At 40.5% G+C, this 23,405-nt stretch overlaps 1 protein-coding gene across 1 annotated transcript in view; it reads left to right on the top strand.

Annotated features, from left to right (window-relative positions):
* Window positions 1-23,405, top strand: part of STX6 (syntaxin 6) — a 47,557-nt gene that overhangs the window by 21,617 nt on the left and 2,535 nt on the right. Inside the window, exons 4-7 of the mRNA XM_003785652.3 lie at window positions 8,111-8,173; window positions 11,388-11,513; window positions 12,749-12,855; window positions 15,662-15,756. Coding sequence (XP_003785700.1) covers window positions 8,111-8,173; window positions 11,388-11,513; window positions 12,749-12,855; window positions 15,662-15,756 — 391 coding nt within the window. The remainder of the gene's footprint in view (window positions 1-8,110; window positions 8,174-11,387; window positions 11,514-12,748; window positions 12,856-15,661; window positions 15,757-23,405) is intronic.

Consider the following 23,405-nt stretch of genomic DNA (forward strand, 5'->3'; position numbering starts at 1 on the left):
TACCTTGCAAAGATGTATATATTCTTGACCTTAATCATTATATTTGTTCTTTCTGTAAGGTAGGACTTGGGAATTTTGTAAATTGAAATTCACAGGTCAGTGAAAGTTAAGTTAGTTGGTATAATTGAAAGTAGAATCCAAAGTTTATTTTCTAATATCTGAAAAGCTTTTTAAAGTATATTCTTAAAAAGAAGTATTCAAAATCAAGTCAATAAATAAAAATGTTGCTGTTCCTTCTTAGATTTGGGATCTAAACCATGCTCAACAATGGGATCCAACTGAATATTTTAGGGTTTTTAATCATTCTTGTTTTAGTTTATGACCCTTTGGGGGGGTCATTTGCAGTACCTAACTGAGCTTTTGTCAATCTGATTTTAATAAATTGTAGTTGAAAGTCCTATAGAAGAGAAGGAAGTAGCAATAATACTACACTTGCTTAAAAATAAAACAAAAACCCACCTGCGTTGGTTCAGTATTACTTGCACTGAGCTAACAAGTGTACTTAGTAATCTCTGGGCTCTGGGTATAGGATACTGATAGATGTCATTGAGATTTGGGAACTAAGAGAAGACCGAATTCAGATTAGGAATTGGTGCACGTTTGTGTTAGCTCCTCTGTTAATATGATTGTGCTCCAAAATTTAATTTAATGTTGCTCTAGAGTTTTATCTTTATTTTTGAAACAGTGCTTTCTCCTTAAGTGAGTCAGTAATACTCTCTACATTTTTGTTTTTATTGTTTATTGCTTCTACATTAAAAAGTAAATCTCTCTCCTGTGTTTCTTTTTGATAAATATCTATTGGTTATTCCTTTAGTAACATAAGCCTCCCTGTTTTAAAGAGTCGTGTTGTGTGCATAGGGCACTGGCCACATACCCTGAGGCTGGCAGGTTCGAACCCAGTCCAGCCAGCTAAACAACAACAACAAAATAGCCTGGTGGGCGTTGTGGTAGGATATTTGCTACTTGGGAGGCTGAGGCAAGAGAATCACTTAAGCCCAAGAGTTTGAGGTTGCTATGAGCTGTGTTGCCACGGTACTCTACCCAGGGTGACATAGTGAGACTCTGTCTCAAAAAAGAAAAACAGTCTTGTTGTGTTTATTTTTCCAAGCATGTTTTATGTTTGTGTAGTTGTTTTGTTTTCTGAGACAGTCTTGCTCAGCTGCCCCAGGCTAGCATGCCATGGCATCGGCCTAGCTCACAACAAACCCAAACTCCTGGGTTCAGGTGATCCTCCTGCCTCAGCCTCCTGAGTAGCTGGGACTATAGGTGCCCACCACAATACCTGGCTAATTTTTCTATTTTTAATAGAAACAGCGTTTCTCTCTTTCTCAGGCTGGTTTGAACTTGTGAGCTCAAGTGAGCCACGGGGCCCAACCAGTTTGTGCAGTTTTTATTGAGTTTTGCTAGTAGTTTTTACTAAAGAAAGCAAAATATTCTAGTTTTTGTGTGAATAGCCTTGGTATTTTTGAGGTAATTATTTTCACATCTGTGTAGTCAACTGTTCATCAAAAAGATTTTCGCATGTGAAATATTTATGTTTCAGAAATATACCTAGAAGTGACTTTGGTTTTACTTTAATATGGAAGGTTTTGCAGTATATGGCAGAATAACAATGAAAGAAACTTCAGTTCTAGGCTGAGCTGTGACTTTATGAAATTATAATCATGGTAAGTCAGTTAGCCTTTCTGGATCTATTTCATCAATGAAGTGATCCTCCATTCTCTAACTTTCTAAGTTAAAATCAAAACTGTTCCCTCCCACCCCTGAAAAACCAGCCTCTTTCAATGCAAGAATTGTTTATGGTCAATTATAAGTAATGATAGAAATGGCTTTGGTTAATCCAAGAGGTCATGGTATCCATTGTAGACACAGATGACATTTGGAGGTGAGACCTGAGAGTGGGAAGCCCTGAGATTTATGATGCCACATATATTTAGCTTAGAAGACAATGTGAAATGGAAACAGGAGCATAAATAACTAGGATATTTGTTCTTTTAGCAGATAAACCATATTTTATTGGGACTAACTGCTTCTTGACTGCTGGTTCTAAACTGCATATGTTAGAAAGATGAGTAATTATGTTTTGGCACGAGTGGTTGTTACACAATGTTTAACACTGTTGAGTAGCATAGTTTAAAATCCCAAATCCTGATAGGAAGGTGATCTGTTGTATGGTATCTGGTACTTTTTAACCTATTCAGATAAAATACCATCTTAGAAGTGAAAGCCATAGCTCTTTACCTGTGGTGGTGGTCACTTAGAAGATGCCTACTACACAGGTGTGCAAGAATCTACCACATCAGGGCTAACGCTCATGTGTACACATACACACATGTGCATGCAGACACACACCTGCATGTTTTTCATTAAGCAGAAAACTGGAAATTTTAAATTTATATTTCGTGGGCAGCTCCCCTAACTCAGTGGGTAGGGCACCGGCCACATACACCCAGTCTGGCAGGTTTGAACCTGGCCCTGGTCAACAAAAACAGCAATGACAACTGCAACAACAACAAAAGCCAGGCGTTATGGCAGGCCACCTGTGGTCCCAGCTACTTGAGAGGCTAAGGCAAGGGAATCACTTAAAGCCAAGCGATTGAAGTTGAGTGAGCTGTGACGCCATGGCATTCTACCCATGGTAACAACTTGAGACTCTGTCTCAAAAAAAAAAAAAATTATATTTCATTTCAATAATGCAGGTTCCTTAAAATTTGAAAAAATTTCAAGAGGAAAAAACTAGGAATAATACACAAACACAAAACTTTGTTGTATTTTTCTCTCTGTGTACAAAGGGGTTTTTTTTGTTTTTGTTTTCTGAGACAGAGTCTCACTATGTTGCGCTTGGTGCTATGGCGTCACAGCTCACAGCAACCTCCAACTCTTGGGCTTAAACAATTCTCTTGCCTCAGCCTCCCAAGTAGCTGGGACTACAGACACTCGCCACAACACCTGGCAATTTTTTTGGTTGCAGCTGTCATTGTTTAGCAGGCCCAGGCCAGGCACGAACCTGGCAGCCTTGGTGTATGTGGCTGGCGTCCTACTCACTGTGCTACAGGTGCCGAGCCAACGGAGGTATTTTTACATAGTTGTGATCCTGTACAACTATTATACAATTGTAGCATTTTTTTAACTGTAGCATTTTTAATTTTTTAATTAAGAATAATTTGTACTTATTTTAAAATTCAAATTATGTTGATGTGTAAGAAAGGTGAAAATGCACCTCCATTTTCTGCTTCCAGTCAATAGTTTTGTACATTTTTCCAAGTCATTGTATGTACATTGAAATCCACACACTCTTAAACGGCTGGTATTCTGTCATTTTTTCCTATGAAGAAGTATATTGTGGGTTGGTGCCTGTGGCTCAAAGGAGTAGGGCTCCGGCCCCACATACCAGAGGTGGTGGGTTCAAACCTGGCCCTGGCCAAAAAAATAAAAAAAAAAAAAAGATATTGTAGACATAGCCCTGTATTGATAGGGATCTGTGTAGAGCAGCACTGTCCAATAGAAGTATAATGTGAGCCACTTAATGTCATTTTTGTTTTTCTAGGAGTAATCACATTAAAAAGTAGAAGGAAACAAGTGAACTATTTGTAATAAAATTTCTTAAATCTGGCACATATTCTCCTTTTGAGCATATCTCATTTCAGGTGTAACCTTTTCATTGGAATTACTTGATCTGTATTTAGAGTTTATAGAACTTATAGTAGCAAAAGTAGATTCATATGCCCATTTTTTCCTAAATATACTTAAAAGTTTTCTAGTAACTAAATTTAAATTTCAGTTAATTAAAATAAATGCAATTGCACCTCATTTGCCCTAAACCCATTTTAAGTGTTCTATATAGCTGCCATTGGTTAGTGAATAAGTAGTGAATTTAGATTACCCTTTATTATTCATTCATTTATTTATTTATTTTGAGACAGAGTGTCAGTATGTCACCCGTGGTAGAGTGCTGTAGCATCACAGCTCACAGCAACCTCCAACTCTTGGGCTTAAGCGATTCTCTTGCCTCAGCCTTCCAAGTAGCTGGCACTACAGGTGCCCACCACAACGCCAGGTTATTTTTTTGTTGCAGTTGTCATTGCTGTTTAGCTGGCCCAGGCTGGGCTCAAACTCGTCAGCCTTGGTGTATATGGCCAGCACCCTACCCACTGAGCTACGGGCGCCGAATAGATTACCCTTTGTAATAGTTGTGTATTTTCTGTGATAACATTTATTTAGTACCTACTGTATTGTTGGCTCCTGCTAGTCATGCATTATGTATTATCTCTATTAATCTCCACCATGACCCTATGAGGTACTATTATCCCAAATGTACAGAGAAATAGACGCTTAGGGAATTTGGGTAATTTGCCCAACTTTGCACAGCTATTAAAAAGCACCACTAGGCCAGACATGGTGGTTCATGCCTATAATTCCAGCACTGTGGGAGGATCAGTTGAGGCCAAGAGTTTAGCCTGGACCACACGGTCAGACTCTGTCTCTACAAAAAGTAAGAAAAAATTAGCTAGACATGGTGGCACATGACTGTAGTCTCAGCCACTAAGGAGGGTGGGGTGGGAGGATTGCTTGAGCCTAGGAGCTTGAGGTTACAGTGAGCTATGAACATGCCACCTCACTCCAGCCTGTGTAGCAGAGTGAGACTCTTAAAAATAAATAAAAAACAACTAAGTATTGAATCTTGGTCTTTGACATGAAAGATCATGCCCTTAACCTCTTCTCTAATCTGGTTCTGTTAGGATTCATTTTATCATTGATTTACCAGTAGATATCTTGGTTATTGTTAATTTTTGGCTACTGCAAACCATACTTTAGTGACCATCTTTGTGAGCATACCCAGATATTTGTGTAAGTAGTGAAGAAGTCATTGAGAATACATATTTTAAATATTAATATTTTCAAAGGATGCCACAAAAAGACAATATGCTGTAGGTGTTTTGTTTGTTTGTTTTGAGACAGAGTCTCACTATGTCACCCTCGGTAGAGTGCTGTGGCATCACAGCTCACAGCAGCCTCTAACTCTTGGGTTTAAGCAATTCTCTTGCCTCAGCCTCCCAAGTGGCTGGGACTACAGGCACCCACCACAATGCCCAGCTATTTTCTTGTTGCAGTTGTCATTGTTTAGCAGGCCTGGGCTGGGCTCGAACCCACCAGCCTCGGTGCATGTGGCTGGCACCGTAACCACTGTGCAATGGGCACTGAGCCATCCAGTTATATTTCTAATAAAATATCAGATTTCTAGATTTCTTACCATCATCACCAACACTAGGTGTTATCAATCGTTTTCATCTGTCCTGATATAGTTGAGAAAGCTCTCTCTTAGTCCCACTTCTTTGCTTGTTAGTATATCTATTTGTACTTGATCATTTGTGTGGTTTTTTAATCAGGTTTTGTTCACTGAATGCTCCTCATAAGCACTATGCTTAGTGCATAATGCCTGGTACATAAGACTGTGTAGTGCAGATTTCTCTGTGTCTGGCATACATTAGACATCAGTGTTTCCTTTATTTGGACACTCTACTTATGTCTGCTTTTCTCTCATTTTATAAGTAGTACTGCTTTGTACATCCTTACATTTCTTAGGTATATATTTTATTTCCTTAAATTCCTTTTAGTGGAACTGTTGAGTCAAGATAGTGAGTATTTTCAGAATCTTGATAACTGAATGACAAATTTATTTTTAAAGGGTTGATCCAGTTTACCATCCATCCATTGTTTGGGAGCAGTAGTTGATTCTTTAACATTTTTATTAAAATACAACAATACAGAAAGTGCACGTACCCTAAGTGTACAGCCTGATGAATTTGTAAACTGAAGCATCCAGAAGTACTGCAGAGCGTTAGCGCACCCCTAGAAGCCTGCCTGTGCTCTGCTGCAGTCACACCTCCAACCCTCACCCCGACTGTTGGCAGCAGGTACCTTCTATGTAGAATGTTCACAGGCTAACATGTCACTTTCCCACACATTTGTGTTGATATTTTTATTATGCAAGTAATGTGTTCATACTTTTATAAAATGCCTTGTGTGTTTTAAAAAGCACGTGTTATCCCCTTAGTGAACATTTCAGATGTTAAATAAACGTGATTGTTTGAATGACTATCAGAATGTCATCTTTAATTGTTAACTAGGAAAGGATTCCTATAGTCCAGGATTACCATAATGGTCAGTCTCTCTTTCTGAGGCTTCTAGATTTTGTGTAAACCAAAACTTCTCAGATTTCAGGTATAAGACTCACAGGGATATTTGTGAGTCTGATTCAAGACTCTGACTTAGTAGGTCTGGATGGGACCACGGGAACTGCATTTTTTTTAATGTGGATTTTTTTTTTTTTTTTTTTTTTGAGATAGTCTCTTTCTTTGTCACATAGGCTGGAGTGCAATGGCACAATTATAGCTCACTGTAGCTCACCATAACTTCAAACTCCTGGGCTCAAGCAATCCTCCCACCTCAGCCTCCCAAGTAGGTGGGACTATAGGCATGTGCTACTATACCTGGCTAATTTTTCTGAGACAAGGTCTCACTATGTTGCCCAGGTTGAACTCCTGACCTCAAGTGGTCTCCCACCTGCCCTCCCAGAGGTCTAAGATTATATCATGAGCTGCTGAACCTAGCTATAGCTACATTATTTTTAATTTTTTTTTACATATTTTCATAAAGTTTTTATTGATACTTAATAGATCAACATGTTTAGGGTTCACGTGATATTTTGATAAATGTGTACAGTGTATAATGATCAAATCAAGGTAATTGGGAAATCTGTTACCTTAAATCTGTATTTTTGAAATATATAATTGATTATTGTTAACTATAGTCTTCCTGCTGATTTGTTGTACACTAGGTCTTGTATCTTCGGTCTAACTGTGTTTTTGTACATTTTAGTCAACTGCTGTCAGCCCCACCTCAACACTCTTTCCAGCCTCAGATAACCACCTATTTATTCTCATTTTCATAAAGTCCACTTTTTAAGCTCCCACATATGAATGAGAATGTGCAATATTTGTCTTCCTGTGCCGGGCTTGTTTCACTTCTCATAACGACCTCTGAGAGAACTGCAGTTTCAATAGTACCTCAGGTGACTGCCATGTGAGCAGGGGCCTCATTTGTATCATTCGCTTCCCTGTGCCCGGCACACATTAGACATCAGTATTTGCTAAGTGAGGAAATGAGTGCTTTGAAAGTTGAAGCAAGGCGGTTGTTACTCAGACGTACCACAGCAGGAATTAGAAAAGCTGTGTGGCACTGTCGGATCCACTGTTTACTTGTCATGGGGCTTGGAAGAAGATTCTGAAAGTCTCATACCTCAACATGTGCATGTATAAAATTATCGACTTGCCAACAGAAAATCATAAAGTATTTTGACAGGTTTTTTTTTTTTAAGAAACTTGTATTACAGTCATCATGTACTTAGTTCAAACCATTTTAGAGTACATTGGATTGTGGTTAAATATGATAAGCAAAATTGCTTATATATAATATTTGCTTAGAATAGGTAATAAATATATTCATTTTTTTCACACAAAATGATTTTATATGTCACTCTAGAAATTCTGATATAGTCTATACTTGGCATGAATCCACCTCAGAAATGAGTGACCTGTTGTACCAGTACTCAAAAGTATTAATGGTAAATATACTTTATACTAAAGCGCACAGTTTTTTACAAATTATTTTAAAAGATGCCAGCCTTTGAGCACATGCTTTTATGTTTGTACCTCATTTGTTAGCTATATGACTTTTAGAAAGTATCAGTCTCTCTGGACCTAAGTCTCCTCAACCTTAAAATGGAAATAAAATCTCCTTCCCAGGGTCATTGTGAGAATTGAGTAATACTGGATGGAGGTGTTTAGCCCTGTTTCTGGCCCATAGTAGGTATCCAGTAAATGTTAGTTTTCTTTTCTCCTATTTAAATTTAATGTCCAGGTTACCTCTTTTTAAGGGAATGTCTTTTTATTTTCTTTATTTTTGAGTGAAAACAAAACCAAAAAATTGTCCTTTTGTTTACAAAGAAATGTGAATAAATTATGTGTATTTTGCTAATATATGTATTATTAACCATGGTTTTGTTTAATAGGATATTTTTCATTTGTTTTCTGGTCTTCTGCCTCATTAGGACATGAAAGATCAGATGTCAACTTCATCGGTGCAGGCCTTAGCTGAAAGGAAAAACAGACAGGTGAGAAAACAACAGAATATAAATATCAGTCAAATATGTATATACATATATGTATATGGCTCAACAATTTGGATTCTTAAAATGCTGACCATCCATGGATCAAGTAATCAAGCAGAAGACTGGAGTGACACTGGGGGTTGAGTGAAAGTCCAGGCAGCCTCCTCCCTGAGTGCTGCTGTCCACTTCTCCCTCCCTCCCTTTCCTTCCCCTCTGGTCCTCTGCTCTGGGCTCCCATAGTACCTTCTGCTTAGCCTCGTTATAAACTTACCACAGACTACTTTATTCATGTGTTTATTCTGCACCTGTTGAGCACATTCTGTGTGCCAGGCTCTCTGCCAAGGACTATAATCACTTATTGTCCTTCTCCCTGCTGGACCCATGCTCCTTGAGAATGAGGAGGGATTGTGTCTCTCTCTTTTTTTTTTTAATCTCTAGCAGTTACTTCATTGCCTACCCATAGAACTCACTAGACATTTAAGAATTGAAATTTGATGGAAAGACATTTGAGGAACATTGTATATGTTAAATTAGATCTCTGTTTTAAGTAAATTACACACTTTGGTATAATAGAAACTCCATTCTAGTTGTTAAAATACAATCCTTTTAAAAAATAATCAATGGTCATCTAGAAATTAAACTTGAATTTAAATTGATATTTGATTTAAATTCTTACAGTGTGGCAGAATGGTTTTTTGCCTGTTGCTAAACTGTTAGATGATTTTTTTTTTTTTTTGGACAGAAATAGTTTTCTTAAATTCTGAGGATATCCATTTTGTTTAGGAGTAAGAAAGGCTTTATGATAATATTTGCTTTAAATGGCTTATCTTAACCTCATTCTATTTAGATTCCAGAAAGTTACCAATAATTTCTTTAATAGCCTGTTAACTTGAGAAATCAGCTCACTATTTTTACTAACTAGCAATTGGTACTTAATAACATAAATTCTTCCTTTATACCAGTGGATGTTTGTAGAGCCACTTAATTTTGAAAACAGGTTATTATAAGAGATTGAAGGATGGGGGAGGTTCTATAAACCACTTACTTACTTTTTCTGTTTTTTCCCCTGAATTTCAGGTTTTGAGTTATTTTGTGATTTTTTTTCTTCCTTTGTATCTACCCTACTTGGCTCTTTGTCCAGACTGTACAGCTGGGAAAAGCTTTTAGCTAGCCCAGTCCATGTGGCTGTAACTCTTGAAGAAGCTAGTACATGGCCTCAAGGTGACTAGTTCAGACTTCCCTTTGAGTCTTGAGTGTATAGGAAGGTGAGTGACCGTGTCTGAAGTAGTTAATAACAGTGAAATGGGTAACCTATCCTCTGTTATTCTTAATTTGAATGTTTTATTCTCTAATAATACAGTTGTGCTAATGTAAATAAATTGGGCATTTATACAGTGCCTGTCCAAGTACAGCTTAGAATTTTGTTTTTTAGGCCATGAGTGAAATGTTGTAGAGTCACAGATTTTCAAGGACTATCAGGGCCAGGGTTCTTCAGGAACTCAAATGGGCAGGTAGCAGGTACTGTGCTGCTCCCTGCCTCCCCAGCACATCTTTCTGTGGCACCCATACATAGGTACCTCTTCTAGTGCTCAGGGCCCTCTTTCCCATTAAGGCAGACTCCTGGTCAGACTGATGAACTCTAAGGTACTTAACAATAAGATGTAGATAACTCATCCCACTAAATGTAGACTATCGAAAATGTAAAATAGTAGCCCTAATTGTGGCCCCAGGAGCATAAAGGCCCTGATTATGTCCCAGTTCTCTGTCCTTAGCCTAACAGTACACAATAGCCTTTCTCTGACTCAAAAAAAAAATTGTCAGTAGGCCCCAGTGTCCTTCATAGAGGTCCTTAGAGTCTTTGGATCAGAAGGAATAGAATATTTTCAATCTTGACAGCCTTAAGACCAGGTCAAGGCAGAGCCACCCACAAAAAGCCTTGGGTCATTTTTACACCAGAGATACTTACCATCCACTCTCTTAACTGGACAGAAGCCATGGGCCATTGGAAGCTCTCTCAAGAAGAGCTTCTAACAACTGAGCTGCTGAGAAGCTCTTCACAAACCCCGTCAGATCTCAGGGCTTTGCATCCTGCACTTCCCCGATCTTAGTCTCTGAAGGCTGGCCCTGTGACAGGTCACCCCTGAAAGTCAGCTGAGGAAGTCATTGTCAGGGTGGAAGAAGGGCGTGGGGCTGTGGGAAGAGTTTTCAGAGAACCAAGTAATCAGTCAAGCTTTTAATAGTGCTGGAGATTAAAAGTAAGGAGATTTGGCAACTTTAAAAGGGAAAAGAACCATAGTCACTATAATGTCTTCTGCTTCTTGGTGCAAGGCTGGTGTGAACAGTTACTTTGACTCAAGGCTTATGGGGATCTAGTCAAAACCACATTCTTGTCTGACCTTTCATCTTAAAGGAAGACATACCCACACTTACCCATTTTTGGCCTCAATCCCTTGAATTTACACTTGGGAAACCTGAGCCTGGTGTCTGGGGGCCCTGGTGGAGAACTGGTGGATGTAAGGGCAGCACTTGCTCAGATTGTCAGGCATTCCTTGTGGTCGTCTCTGCTAGATGAGGTAACCCTAGTTATGGTCTGGGAAGCCCGTAGTCTTTTATAGTAGTTCAACTGAAAAGTATTGAATTTATTTGTGAGTAAGACTTAACAGACATTGATGGCTCTTATGCCTTCTGTGTGTGAGAGGCTGTGAACTTACCTCTTATCATACCAGGGATTTCTATCCTTAGACCCCCAAAGGCAAAACTTCCTTGTGTCATACATTAGAGGACAAGAAAAGGGCTCTAGATCTTTGGAATCAGTTTGATTAGTACGTATAGGTCACTTGTAAACTTCCGTAGGTGCTAGGGAAATCTCTTCAAGAGACCAAGTGTTTTTACATTGTAATGAAGTATATAGATGGGTGTTTATTAGCACAGACATGTATTTGCATTTTAAGGGGACAGAGTCCATTTATGAGGCCCCTTGGGAAAGCTTAAAGACAAGTAAGGCCCTTTCTAGCATTCCTTAAATTGTATCACACAGGCACCAGCCACACCACTACATTAAAGCCTAGCTGACCTGACCCAGGGGAAAAATGGATTAAGAGAAATGTGAAAACTCTTAAGTTTACTCTTGATGTATCACTTATTCAGAAATGCTCTTGATGTATCACTTATTCAGAAATACTAACCATTAGTTTCTCCTGACTCCCTGCTCACACAGGCGCTGCTGGGAGACAGTGGCAGCCAGAACTGGAACACTGGAACAACAGACAAATACGGACGCCTAGACCGGGAGCTGCAGTTAGCCAATTCCCATTTCATTGAGGAGCAGCAGGCACAGCAACAGGTACCCTGCGAGCAGTCAGCTGAGGATGGGTGGGAGGAGGAAGGGAGCCTCCTGTATGTACTCTGCCAGCCACCAGCTTTTGTTGTATGATGACAAGCTAGTTAAATCAGAGCTCGTCCTGAAGTTGACTGTATCTAAATGTGTAATAATTGCATATGTAAAGGTTTTTAAAACCTTGAAAGCATGAGTGCCTCAAGCTCAATTAGGTCTCTTAGGAAAAGCAGACCAGATATCTAAAACTGACAGGCAAGGCCGTTGGCTTTTCAAAATGAAAACAAAAACCCACTGCCCCAGCCACCATTTGTGTACTCAGGTTTTTGTTCATTTTTAACAAGCCGCCACTTTCAGAAATATCTCTTGTTTTTTTCATTGAAAATTATTGGTTGGTTCCATGATACACGAAAATGACTGCTTTGGTGGAGGTTATGGGACACAGGGAAAGTGCAGTTGGTTACGTCTGTGTTGTTGCTGACGTGCAGCCGTATTAATAAAAAGAAGCTACTGGTGATGTATCTGGGGACTCAAGGGTCTTCAGCCCATTGAAACGATCGGTTCTTAATACCATGTCTCTATGCACATGTAGATTTTGTGTTCTTCCATGGCATGTCTGCTTAACCAGCTGTCTACCTAAATTGCTATTAAATTAAGCAAACTTTTTTCTGTAAAAAGTGAGGAGGATGCAACACAATTAAAAGTAAATACTTGTCAGTGAGTAGTTGTCCTTGGGGTAACTTACTGCCACACAGCCTCCTCTGGTTTGTCCTTGAGCGCAAAGAGAGAGAGACTCCATGTGCATAGTTTTTCCACATCCAGAGATTGGCCAGACTCTTGTATTTAAGCTCTGGCTGTCTGTTGTGAATTGAGACCTTGATCTTGGCAGTGGGCGTCTACTCCCAAACATCCCCGTGTCTCAGTGGTCATCTGCACGTGTGCTTTCAGCCATTGTCTGTTCCCTCATTGGACTTCAGCCAAGCGGAGTAAATCTCTCCTGACGGTTTCAAGCCCCGCTGACTGCTCACAAGTTGGATCAGCAGGAGATATCAGTAGCTTGACAATCCAGCCTTTTGAGCAGTGTGTTCTCTCAGAGGCGACGGTCTGGTCCTTTGATTTCTGGGCTTTGCTTCTGAATGTGAATTGTCCCAAGTTGGCAAAGAAACTAGCAGCTGCTAGAGTGCTGGGCTTGGAACCAGGTAAGACGGATTTTAATTGCTTATTTCCCATTTCTCTGGCACCAGTTGATCGTGGAACAGCAGGATGAGCAGTTGGAGCTGGTCTCTGGCAGCATCGGGGTGCTGAAGAACATGTCCCAGCGCATCGGAGGGGAGCTGGAGGAGCAGGCAGTGTGAGTATTGAGATGCCCTCTCGCGCAGTGAAATTGAGGGGAAAAGCCATCCTATGCGACCCTGGAAATCCTGGCAGTTACACGGCTGGTAAACTGAAGCTGTTTTAGTTTCTGCTGCATTTTTATTCTGTCTTAAAGAGCAGCTTCTCCAAAAGAAGCAGATCTATTTAATAAAATTTACAACGGGTTTAGAGAAAGTTATTATTACAATATTTTTAACCACCTCCAAAGACAGATAAAAATTCCTCTGCACAGATACTTGAAATACAATTACAAATGGGATTTTGAAACAGAGAAGGCTCTGTGATCTTTGGAGATTTTTGTTCCAAAGAGAATAGGACATAAGCTAATTTAACTTTATCATCTGTGACTCTCCCACAACATCGAACAAAATTTTTTGGATAGATAAAATTTATCTCCCATTAACAAAAAAAAATTTCTTAATAAATAAAAATAAGAAAATACAACTTGGGTTTCTTTGTTTTTTCTTAAGAATAGTCTCTTTTGACTCTGAAGTATGATGGCAAAAATAGTAAACAGTACCACACAGTACGTTTACCATTTCACAATTTTTTCTGAAGAAAAGTAAGATGGTCCACCATGATATTTCAGATATTTCCTATCTCATCCTTATGTTTATTATTACACATTCTTTCATTATAAATTGTCACTGGGCACCTGTTCTCCATCAGGCCCTCTGGGAGACCCTAGGGATATAGGACCAAATAGAGTAGACAGTGTCTCTGCCATCCTAAGAGTTTGTCACTTACTGGGAAGAGCAGACATTGTGTAAATGGAGGCAGGTCATTAAGTCACAGCAGAGAAGCAGAAGGGCCGTTGTGGCAGCACGGGTGCAGGCTGCCTGGAAAGCTCTACCTTAGCCTAAAGTCCTGGAAGGATGTGTAGAGTAGTGAGGTGAGGTGAGAGTCGGTGTGGGGGAGCAGGGGAGGAGAGCGTGTGTAGGAGGAAGAACACACCCTGTGAAGATAGGAGCAGAAAGGTGACATCCAGAGACAGAGAGCAGGCCAGGGAAGGCCTTGTCAGTGTGCTGAGGAGGTGTGATCAGGTGTCAGGCCCATCTGTCCATGACCGAGATAATGTCCTGGAGAAGAGCCAGGCAGAAAGCTGGAATGGCAGGGATCAAGGCACAAATGCTTACTTTCTATCTAAAATGGGTCAGAACCCAGTTTAGTTTCAGTTTGGGGATGAGAAGGAACTGATGACCTGAGCTTCTCTGTTGGTGAGTAGTTGATGATAGAGTCTGTGAGACTTTCAGTTAGTGATAGTGAATTGAACACAGCCCCCGATCTCTGCTCCCCCTCCAAAGCCCACAAGAACAATAATAAAGGGGTTTTTTAAAAAGGAGTAAAGCCTGTGGCATGGAATAACAAAGAATAGCCATAACATTAGATCCTAGAAAGTGAATAGATGATGCTCAACAGATTAGAAGAAGTTGAATCCTCAGCCACCAAAGGGAAACACCAAGAAGCAATGTGCTGCACACCCCAAACCCCTCTGCTATGAAGAGTGTCATAGTAATGTCAGTCATAGTAATGTCAGTGCCAACAGTAATATAATCAAATTATGTCTCATTTGTATCAGAGGAGAAAGGGAATGTAAGTAGGAAGGACACAGAGATGGGGAATAAAGTGGGATGAGAGCTAAATCCTATACTTTCTGAGTGCTAAGTTAATTGGTAAAGTCTAAAGGTGAAAGTCAGCATCCTAAGGTACAAGCGTGTTGCTTCCCGAAATGTAGAAAGCAAAGTTGGACGTGGAGGCTCACGTTCGTAATTTCAGCACTCCGGAAGGCCAAGACAGGTGGATTGCTTGAGCTCAGGAATTCAAGAGTGAGACCCTATCTATACTAAAAACAGAAAAACTAACTGGGCATTGTGGTGGGTGCCTGTAAGTCCCCCCTACTCCTGAGGCTGAGGCAAGAGGATCACTACAGCCCAAGAGTTTGAAGTTGCTGTGAGATTCAATGCCAGGGCATTCTACCCAGGGCAACAGAGTGAATAGAAAGCACCAAGAAAATAGCATAAGGAGTTGAACCTTTCAAGGAAATAGAGAACAATTATGTTTTTTCATAAAAAGCCTTATACAACTATTTGTTTAAACTGCGTATGTGTATAGTCCTGATAAAAATAAAACGTAAGGCTATGCGATGGCTCTCACCTACAGTTGTAGCACTCTGGGCTGAGACAGATGGATTGCCTGAATTCAAGAGTTTAAGACCAGCCTAAGCAAGAGTGAGATCCCATTTCTACTAAAAATAGGAAAATTAGCTGGTCATGGTGGTATATGCCTGTAGTCTCAGTCACTTGGGAGATTGCAGCAGGTGGATTGCTTGAGCCCTGACGTTGAGGTTGCAGTGAGCTATGATGACGCCACTGCACCATGCCCAGAGTGACAGAGCAAGACTCTGACCTCAAATAATTAATTTTAAAAATTAAAAGGAAAAAAACATGAATCTTAGGCCAGTGCTGTCTACTATAATAGTCACTAGCCACGTGTGGCTATTGAGTTAGTGAAATGTAGCCAGCTGGAATTGAGATGTACTGCAAGTGTAAAGAGCACACTGGACTTTGAAGCCTTAGAATGGAAAAATGTAAAATCCCCAGAACTCCAAAATCAAAATCACACCTTATCCAAGGGATTTTGGATAACACATTAGGGTCCTAAATCCCATGTTGCCTATTTTGTATTTGCTAAAATGGAGGCTTAGATCCTGTTAATTCGTGGCCAGTGTGTTGCCAAAGCTTTGTGCTTAACCAGCCACCTTCTTTGTCTGCTCCTCTCCCCAGTATGTTGGATGACTTTTCTCATGAGTTGGAAAGCACTCAGTCTCGGCTGGACAATGTGATGAAGAAGCTGGCGAAGGTGTCCCACATGACCAGTGGTATGTATGGTGTTTACAGCTTAACAATCTGTACTTAGTTCTTGACACTCTGCTGGGGGTATTCTCTCACGGCTGTGCCTACACAGATCCTTTCCTGTGGAACATTTCTTTCTCTGTGTCGCTTTAGGATCAGAGAATGGAAAACGTGTGTGGAAGCCTTACCTACTTCTTGCATAGCCTGGGATTGGGTAAAGATGGTTTTTGCTGCCCCCCACTGTGTTTGGTGGTTTTATCCCAGTGAAGAAACTTTCTTTGCAATTACAGAATCCTTTTATTATTATTATTATTTTTTACCTCCTTGACAAAATTGGAAACTTACTTAAGATAGTAATTAGGAAGCCAGTTACTGTTTCTCCTGAGCAAGCTTTCATTGATAGAAAAATACCTGCTACCTCAGAATACAGTGGCCTTGGAGATCTAATATAAATTGTTATTTTTAAATCCATAGTGAAGGCTTGGCGTCCATAGCACAGTGGTTATGGCGTCAGCCACATGCACCAAGGGTAGCAGGTCCGAACCTGGTCCAGGCCAGCTAAACAACAATGACAACTGCAACAACAACAAAAAAGTAGCCTGGTGTTGTGGTGGGTACCTGTAGTCCCAGCTACTTGGGAGGCTAAAGCAAGAGGATTGGTTAAGCCCAAGAGTTTTAGGTTTCTGTGAGCTGTGACACTATAGGATTCTCTAGAGGGTGACATAGTGAGACTCTGTCTCAAAAAAAAAAAAAGAAAGAAAAAAATGGTAAGGCAACAGATAGCCCAAAGACGAAAAGGATCTATTATACGTAAAATAGAGGGAAGCTGGGTGGTGCCTGTGCCTCATAGGGCGCTGGCCCCATATACTGGAGGTAGCAGGTTCAAACCCAGCCCCAGCCAAAAACTGCAAAAAATAAATAAATAAAAAGAAAATAGAGGGAAGCTCCTACTTAGAGTTATTTCCTTCTTTCTCTCCAGGGGCAGATAACCATTCTGCTTCTAGTAAGCTGTGCATTGCCTGAAGCTTTGCATGTAGGGGAAGCAGGCGCCAGTTTAGTTCATCTTTCACACTCTCAGAGAAAGGTTTGCAGTCTTCTTTCTGATTCTCTCAGTTTTCTGCTCATCCGCCCCACCCCTCTGCTTTAAAAAAACAAAAGCTTTAATAAAGTCTTATATAACCAGTTTAAATACCAGGCCTCTCTCTCTCTCGTGTGTAGTAGTCACAAAGTCAAGGAGCTACTTCAGCACCAGTTTTGTTTGGGGAAGAGTAAGTGAACAAAGATGTACTGTGTCTTTGTTTCCCAGCATTCTGGGTATGAATAATTTAGAAAAGTACTTGCATTGTGATAAGCAGCTCAGTGTGTATAAATAGCACTGAGGCTTGCTTATGCTTTATTCTACTTTCTTCCAAAAGGAAAGTTTGGAAAGCAAAGTATGAACTTTGGTTATATTTGTATAAGGAAAAAGAGCCAAGAAGCAGAGCACTTAGCCTGAAAGGCACTTCCATTTCTGACAAGTCACCTGTGTTTTCATTTTAATCTTCACTTGCTACCCAAAGTCCTGCTGAGGACCTCCTCCTGCGTGGCGATATCTGCTTCAGTTTGATGACCAGTTTGATTTGTATTTACCTGGGTTCCCCTCTGTACTTTTTGCAAAAGTTCACTGCTTTTCAGTCAAACCTATACATACAAAAGGAAGTGTATCAAGTCACACCAAAGTTTAAGCATTAATGAACACACACAGGTTCCACAGTTCTTGAGAGGCAGAATATCTACCCCTTCCCTTGGTGGGCTGCTTTGTGGGCAGAAACCAGCTAAGACTCCACATTTACTTTTTTTTTTTTTTTTTTTAGTTGAGACAGAGTCTCGTCTCACCTTGTCACCCTCGGTAGAGTGCTGTGATATCATAGCTCACAACACCCTCAAACGCTTGGGCTCAAGTGATTCTCTTGCATCCCTCCCTAATAGCTGGGTCTACAGGCGCCTGCCACAATGCCTGGCTATTTTTTTGTTTGTTTGTTTAGCAGGCCTGGGCTGAGTTTAAACCCACCAGACCCAGAGCATGTGGCCGGCGCCCTAACCAGTGAGCTATGGGCCCCTAGCCCACATTTACTTTTTTGAATGATTCAAGAGAGACATTAATTGCATTATTCTCCTACCCAGAGAAGTATATATTTTTGAGTAGATACCAAGTTTTTTTCCTCCTTATTTTCCGGTATTCAATTCATCTTTTGTCTTTAGGGTAAGAAATATTTTGAGAGAGAGAGAAATAAACTATATTGGAGTTCCCTTTGTTCCCCTCTGACTTTTTGAGGCAAGTCCTGAGTTTGCGAAGCTGCTTAAAACTTGTCAGTTAAAGTCACAGAAGCCCCTATGGTTAGTACCTATATTCCTTCTGTTTGGGAAGTCTTAAGTGCAGGGGAGACGTCTGCTAGGGTAACAGCTCCCTGGTTCCTGCTTCATAGAAGCAACTTAACACTTCAAAGGAAACGGTCTTAAAGGAGCGTTCTTGAGTTGGCCCAGCTTGGGTAATGTGTTTCTCCTTGGTGAAAACCCCTGTTTCAGGCACTTGGAGAAGAAAAAGGGATTGGAGGTGATAGGAGGCTGATGAAAAGCCAAAAAGTGGAAATCTGGTTCATTATTGGGACTCTGGCACTGAGAATGGTGGGATGCCTGGGAGGAGGGAGTCAACGCAGGAGTGTGTGTGAGGTTGAGTGAGGCAGTGGGGCAGGAGGCAGTTACTTACCTGTTTTTGTCCTACGGAGCATCAACTAATCATGTTAGTGAGAGTGGCTTTAAACTATTGTATGTAAAAAGTGCATGTAAACATTTTTTTCTTTCCTTTTTAATTAATAAACTTTACTTTTTATAGCACTTTTAGGTTCATGGCAAAATTGAGTATACTACACCCCCTCTCTTTCCACACTTGTCACCTCCCCCATCAGTGACGCCTCACATCACAGTGGTACATGCGTCTGTTAATGTCAGTGAACCTACACTGACGCATCACTCACCATCCCCGAAGCCCTAGTTTTAGTTAGGATTTACTTGTGTGTGTGTGATTTTGTTTTTGTCTTATGTTACAATCATACATAATTTTAAAACTTGTATATGTCTCTTCCGTTTTACACAGTTTTTCTACAGTTTTACAAAGTTGTTCTACTGTGGTGGTTCTACAGTTCTACAGCTTCTAAACAGTTGTTTAAAGTCAATCCCAAATTATAACTTAGTCTGATTTAGGTAGTAAATAATTCAAAAGTTTAAATTGCAATTTTTTTAGAGACAGAGTCTCACTTTGTCACCCTTCATAGAGTGCTATGGAGTCACAGCTCACAGCAACCTCTGGGCTTAGGTGATTCTCTTGCCTCAGCCTCCCAAGTAGCTGGGACCACAGGCGCTTGCCAGAATGCCTGGCTATTTTCCTGTTGCAGTTTAGCCAGGCCTGGGCCTGAACCTACCACCCTGGATATCTGGGGCTGGCACCCTACTCACTGAGACACAACGCCACCCCTAATTTGCTATTTTCTGACATACTGACTTTTAAAGGCATTTGACCTTACTCATAGATTATCTGTAAGTGTTAAATATTCTTTATTTGACACTACACATAAACCACACTAAAATGCCTTTCAATAAATAAAAGACAGCATTTTAGTAGACCCAGGGAAATTAGATTGGCATAGTAAAGATGAAAAATACAAAGTAAACATCACTACCTTCTCTTCAGCCCTGGCCTTTAATGGGCTAATGAACACCAATTAAAACACCAGTGAGTCTTATTTGGTTCTGAGGCAGTGAAGGGATTTCCTCAGCATTTAAATATATTCACATAACCAGTTACATAAATCTTAATATAAAACCAATTTTCAATAGGTTTGGGGAGAGCAATTTACTACCTTTGTGAAAAGTTGAACAGCACTAATTAAATCTAATCATATCCTCAGAAAGGGAAAATAGTGATACCATTTATTGAACTGGAATCACTATCAAAATCCAAAAAACAGGTCAGATTCATTTAATTACAAGCCAGTCTTAGTTTAATCAGGACTATCCAACAAAAATATTCGTCACTCATTCATGATCTGAATTCTGGTATATGAGACCAATCAAATTATGGTACACATAAAAAAAGCCATGACATCTTTCTCTTTTGTAATAAGGCAATGGCCAATTATTACTCATTAGAAGCTTTTTTTGTTGTTTTTTGCAATTAAAGTGGCTTTACTCCACCTGGAAGGGGCTGGTGGGGTGAGATTCCTGACTAGATCCACCCATTAGAAGCTATTTTGAGATTAGCTATCAAGTCTGCCTGTCCTCCCTTCTTCTTGATGCCAGTGAAGATCATTTTTGTTCCAGGGATGTACTTCTTGGGATTCTCCAAATACTCCATCAGTGTGTCCTCTCCCCGGGTCATGGCTTTGTTCTTGTTGGCATCTGTGTAGAGAGGCCAGAAGCAGCCTAACCTTTCTTCTGCCCAAAGAGAAGGGAGCTTTGGCCCAGTCTTGTGCTTGCCTCCCTTTTCCACAGTAGGGCACTGGGCACACTTCTGAACAAAAATCTTCTTGCCTTTCTCAATATCACCCATACTAAATTCTCTCTTTGGTTGCTGACAGTACAGAAGTTCTGGGCTGGAACCAGGCAGTCCCACTCTCTTATGTCCAGGGTTCTCTCTTTTCATTGGTACATATTTTGGGGGTACATGTGATAAGGGTTCATTCTTGGTGCTGTACCTGCTAGAGTTGTGACAAATGTATAATGATGTGTATCCACAATTAGAGTATCCTACAGACTGGTTTCTCCACCCTAAAGATTATCTGTGCTCCTCTTATTCAACCTTTCCTCCTCATACACCCCTAGAAACCACTGATCTTTTTACTGTCTCCATAATTTTTTTGCCTTTCCAGCCATGTATGTATTTGGGATCATATAGCATGGAGCCTTTTCAGACTGGCCTCTCACAGTTTCCTCTACGTTTTCATGGCTTGATAGTGCACTTCTCTTTTAGCATTGAATAATATTTCATTGTCTGGATGGACCATAGTTTATCCATTCACCTACTGAAGGACATCTTAGTTGCTTCCAAGTGTTGGCAGTTATGAATAAAGCTGCTATAAACATCCATGTGCAGTTTTGTTTTGTTTTGTTTTTTTGCAGTTTTTGGCCTGGGCTGGGTTTGAACCCAGCACCTCAGGCATATGGGGCCGGCACCCTACTCCTTTGAGTCACAGGCGCCGCCCCTATGTGCAGATTTTTATATGGGCATAAGTTTTTAGTTCTTCAGGTAAGAAGCAGTGCAGCTGCTGGGTGGCAATGGTCAGAGTGTTTTAGTTTTGTAAGAAATTGCCAAACCATCTTCTGAAGTAGCTATACCATTCTGCATTGCCACCAGGAGTTGTTGTATTACCTTCTAGGAGTTTTATAGTTTAACATTTTACATTTAGGTCTATGATCTGTGTTGAGTTAATTTTTGTGAAAGGTGTGAGATCTGTGTCTAGATTTTTTTTTTTTTTACATGTAGACATCCAGTTGTTTCAGTACCACCTGCTGAAAAGACTGTCTTTGTTCTGTTGTCTTGCCTTTGCTATAATACTTTGTCAAAGATCAGTTGACTTTATGTATGCAGGCTCATTTCTGGGCTCTCTCTCCTTTCCACTGATCTAGTTGTCTGTGCCATTAATTCCACACTGTTTGATTAATGTTATAGTAAGTCTTATAGTTGTACCATACTTCTTGGATACTCTGGGCCTTTCTTTATTCATTTCTTTTTTCTTTCCAGGTTTGCAGGTTTCTATTGATATATCCTTAGGCTCAGAGATTCTGTCCTCAGCCACATCCAGTCTCCTGATGAGTTCCTTAAAGGCAGTCTTCATTCTTGTTACAGTGTTTTTGGTCTTTAGCATTTTTGATTCTTTCCTGGAGTTTCTCTCTGCTTACATCATCCATGTATTCTTGCATCTTGTCTACTTTTTTCGTTAAAGACCATGACATATTAACCATAGTTTTCAAAATTCCTCATCTGGTACTTCCAATTCCTGCCATGTCTGACAGACTCTTGTTCTGATGATGGTTCAGTCTCTTCAAACTGTTGTTTTTCCCTTTGAGTTTTGTGTTGAAGGATGAACATGATACACTATGGTAAATACTTCAGTATGTGGTGGTGAGGGGCTGGGGGGGGATGGTACCCCTGTGGTTGGATTTCGGCCTTTTGTTGAGCCTGTGCCCCGGACTGTGAGCATCACCAGTTTTGCTCAGCTTTTTCACTCCTGGGGGCGGGGGTGGGCAGGATGGTAGAGTGGGCTGGAGTTGGGTATTTATTTCCCTTTCTCAAGATCAGTTAGGGCCTGATAAAACCCCAGGATGTTAGGCTCTGGTTGGTTTCTCCTGAGGGTAAACTTTTAGAACAGAGTGTTCTGGCATATTTCAAAATGTTTATTTTTTTCTCCCCTCCACCTGCCAGAAGTATGAGGGAATTTTTCTCTTGCTTGAGCTCCTGGAGGTAAAACTCACTAAAATGTGAAGGGCACCTTTGATGGGTCCCCCTGGAGTGTTTTTTAATCTCTGATTTGTCCACACTGAGCCTTCAGCAGCTTGTCGTTTGCCGGGCAGTCCCCCTGCCCTGGCGCTGGTTCCTGAGAGCTTGCTGCTCTGGGTTTCTGTCTTGGTGAATTGTGGCTCTCTGTATAACCTGTAGGTTTCTCCAGGTCTGGGGTGCAGCTTCCCTGTGACCTCATCTATTTGACAGGTTTCTGTCTTGGTGAATTGTGGCTCTCTGTATAGCCTGTAGGTTTCTCCCAGTCTAGGGGTGCAGCTTCCCTCTGCACCTCATCTCTTTGACAGATCTACGAAGAGTTACTTTTTCAGTTTGTTTAGCTTTTTACTTTATTAGGACAGAGTGGCAATGTCTAAGCTCTTACCATGCTGGATCAGAAATTAGAAATCTAACAGGTTTAAATAAATTCAAACATGCTACATATTCAGGTTTTCTTTGCCATTGAAGTGGTAGTTAAACAGGTTAAAAGTCTTACCTTTGGTAGGCAAACTGCCTCCCCAGTCCCTTTGGAACAGTCCGACTTCAGAAAAGGAAAGAATATACTTGGGGTCTGTGTCCTTACCCGATTTATTAATTTCTAAATGAGTTTCTGGCATGTCTGAGGTAAACCAAGGTGGTCAACATTTAAGCTACACTTCATTTATTATAATTTGGTGGCAGTTCTCTCATCTGGTTCTAAGACTTTAATATCCATTATGTTTAAAATAACTTTAAGTACGTTTTTCTGTGTGACAGTTTTACAGTCTGTTTTCTTAGAATCAAACCTTTTGAGAATCAGTATGCCTGTATATTTATACTGAAGTGGAACTCATTCCTAGGAGTTGAACTGCATTTTCTTAGGCTAGTAAATTCTTCTATTAGCCTGATCTTTTGTGGAAGACACCAGGGCTCATCTATGGAAAGACTGCTTGTTCTTTCTGTATGTCCCCAAATTAAGGACACATCGTAACATTGACGGAATCCTCTTTGCATCAGGCTTTGGCACCGCACAGTTTGTGTGTGACAGTGTTTGTGCTGTTGTAATTCTCAAAACAACAGCCCCACAAGGCAGCCATTGAGTTTACAGGACCACAATCAGGATTGTGAGCTGGAAGAGGGCTCTTTCTGGCCTTCTATCCCACAGAC

This window comes from Otolemur garnettii, unplaced genomic scaffold (assembly GCF_000181295.1).
Source record: "Otolemur garnettii isolate 467f Iridium unplaced genomic scaffold, OtoGar3 scaffold00016, whole genome shotgun sequence".
Taxonomy (NCBI): domain Eukaryota; kingdom Metazoa; phylum Chordata; class Mammalia; order Primates; family Galagidae; genus Otolemur; species Otolemur garnettii.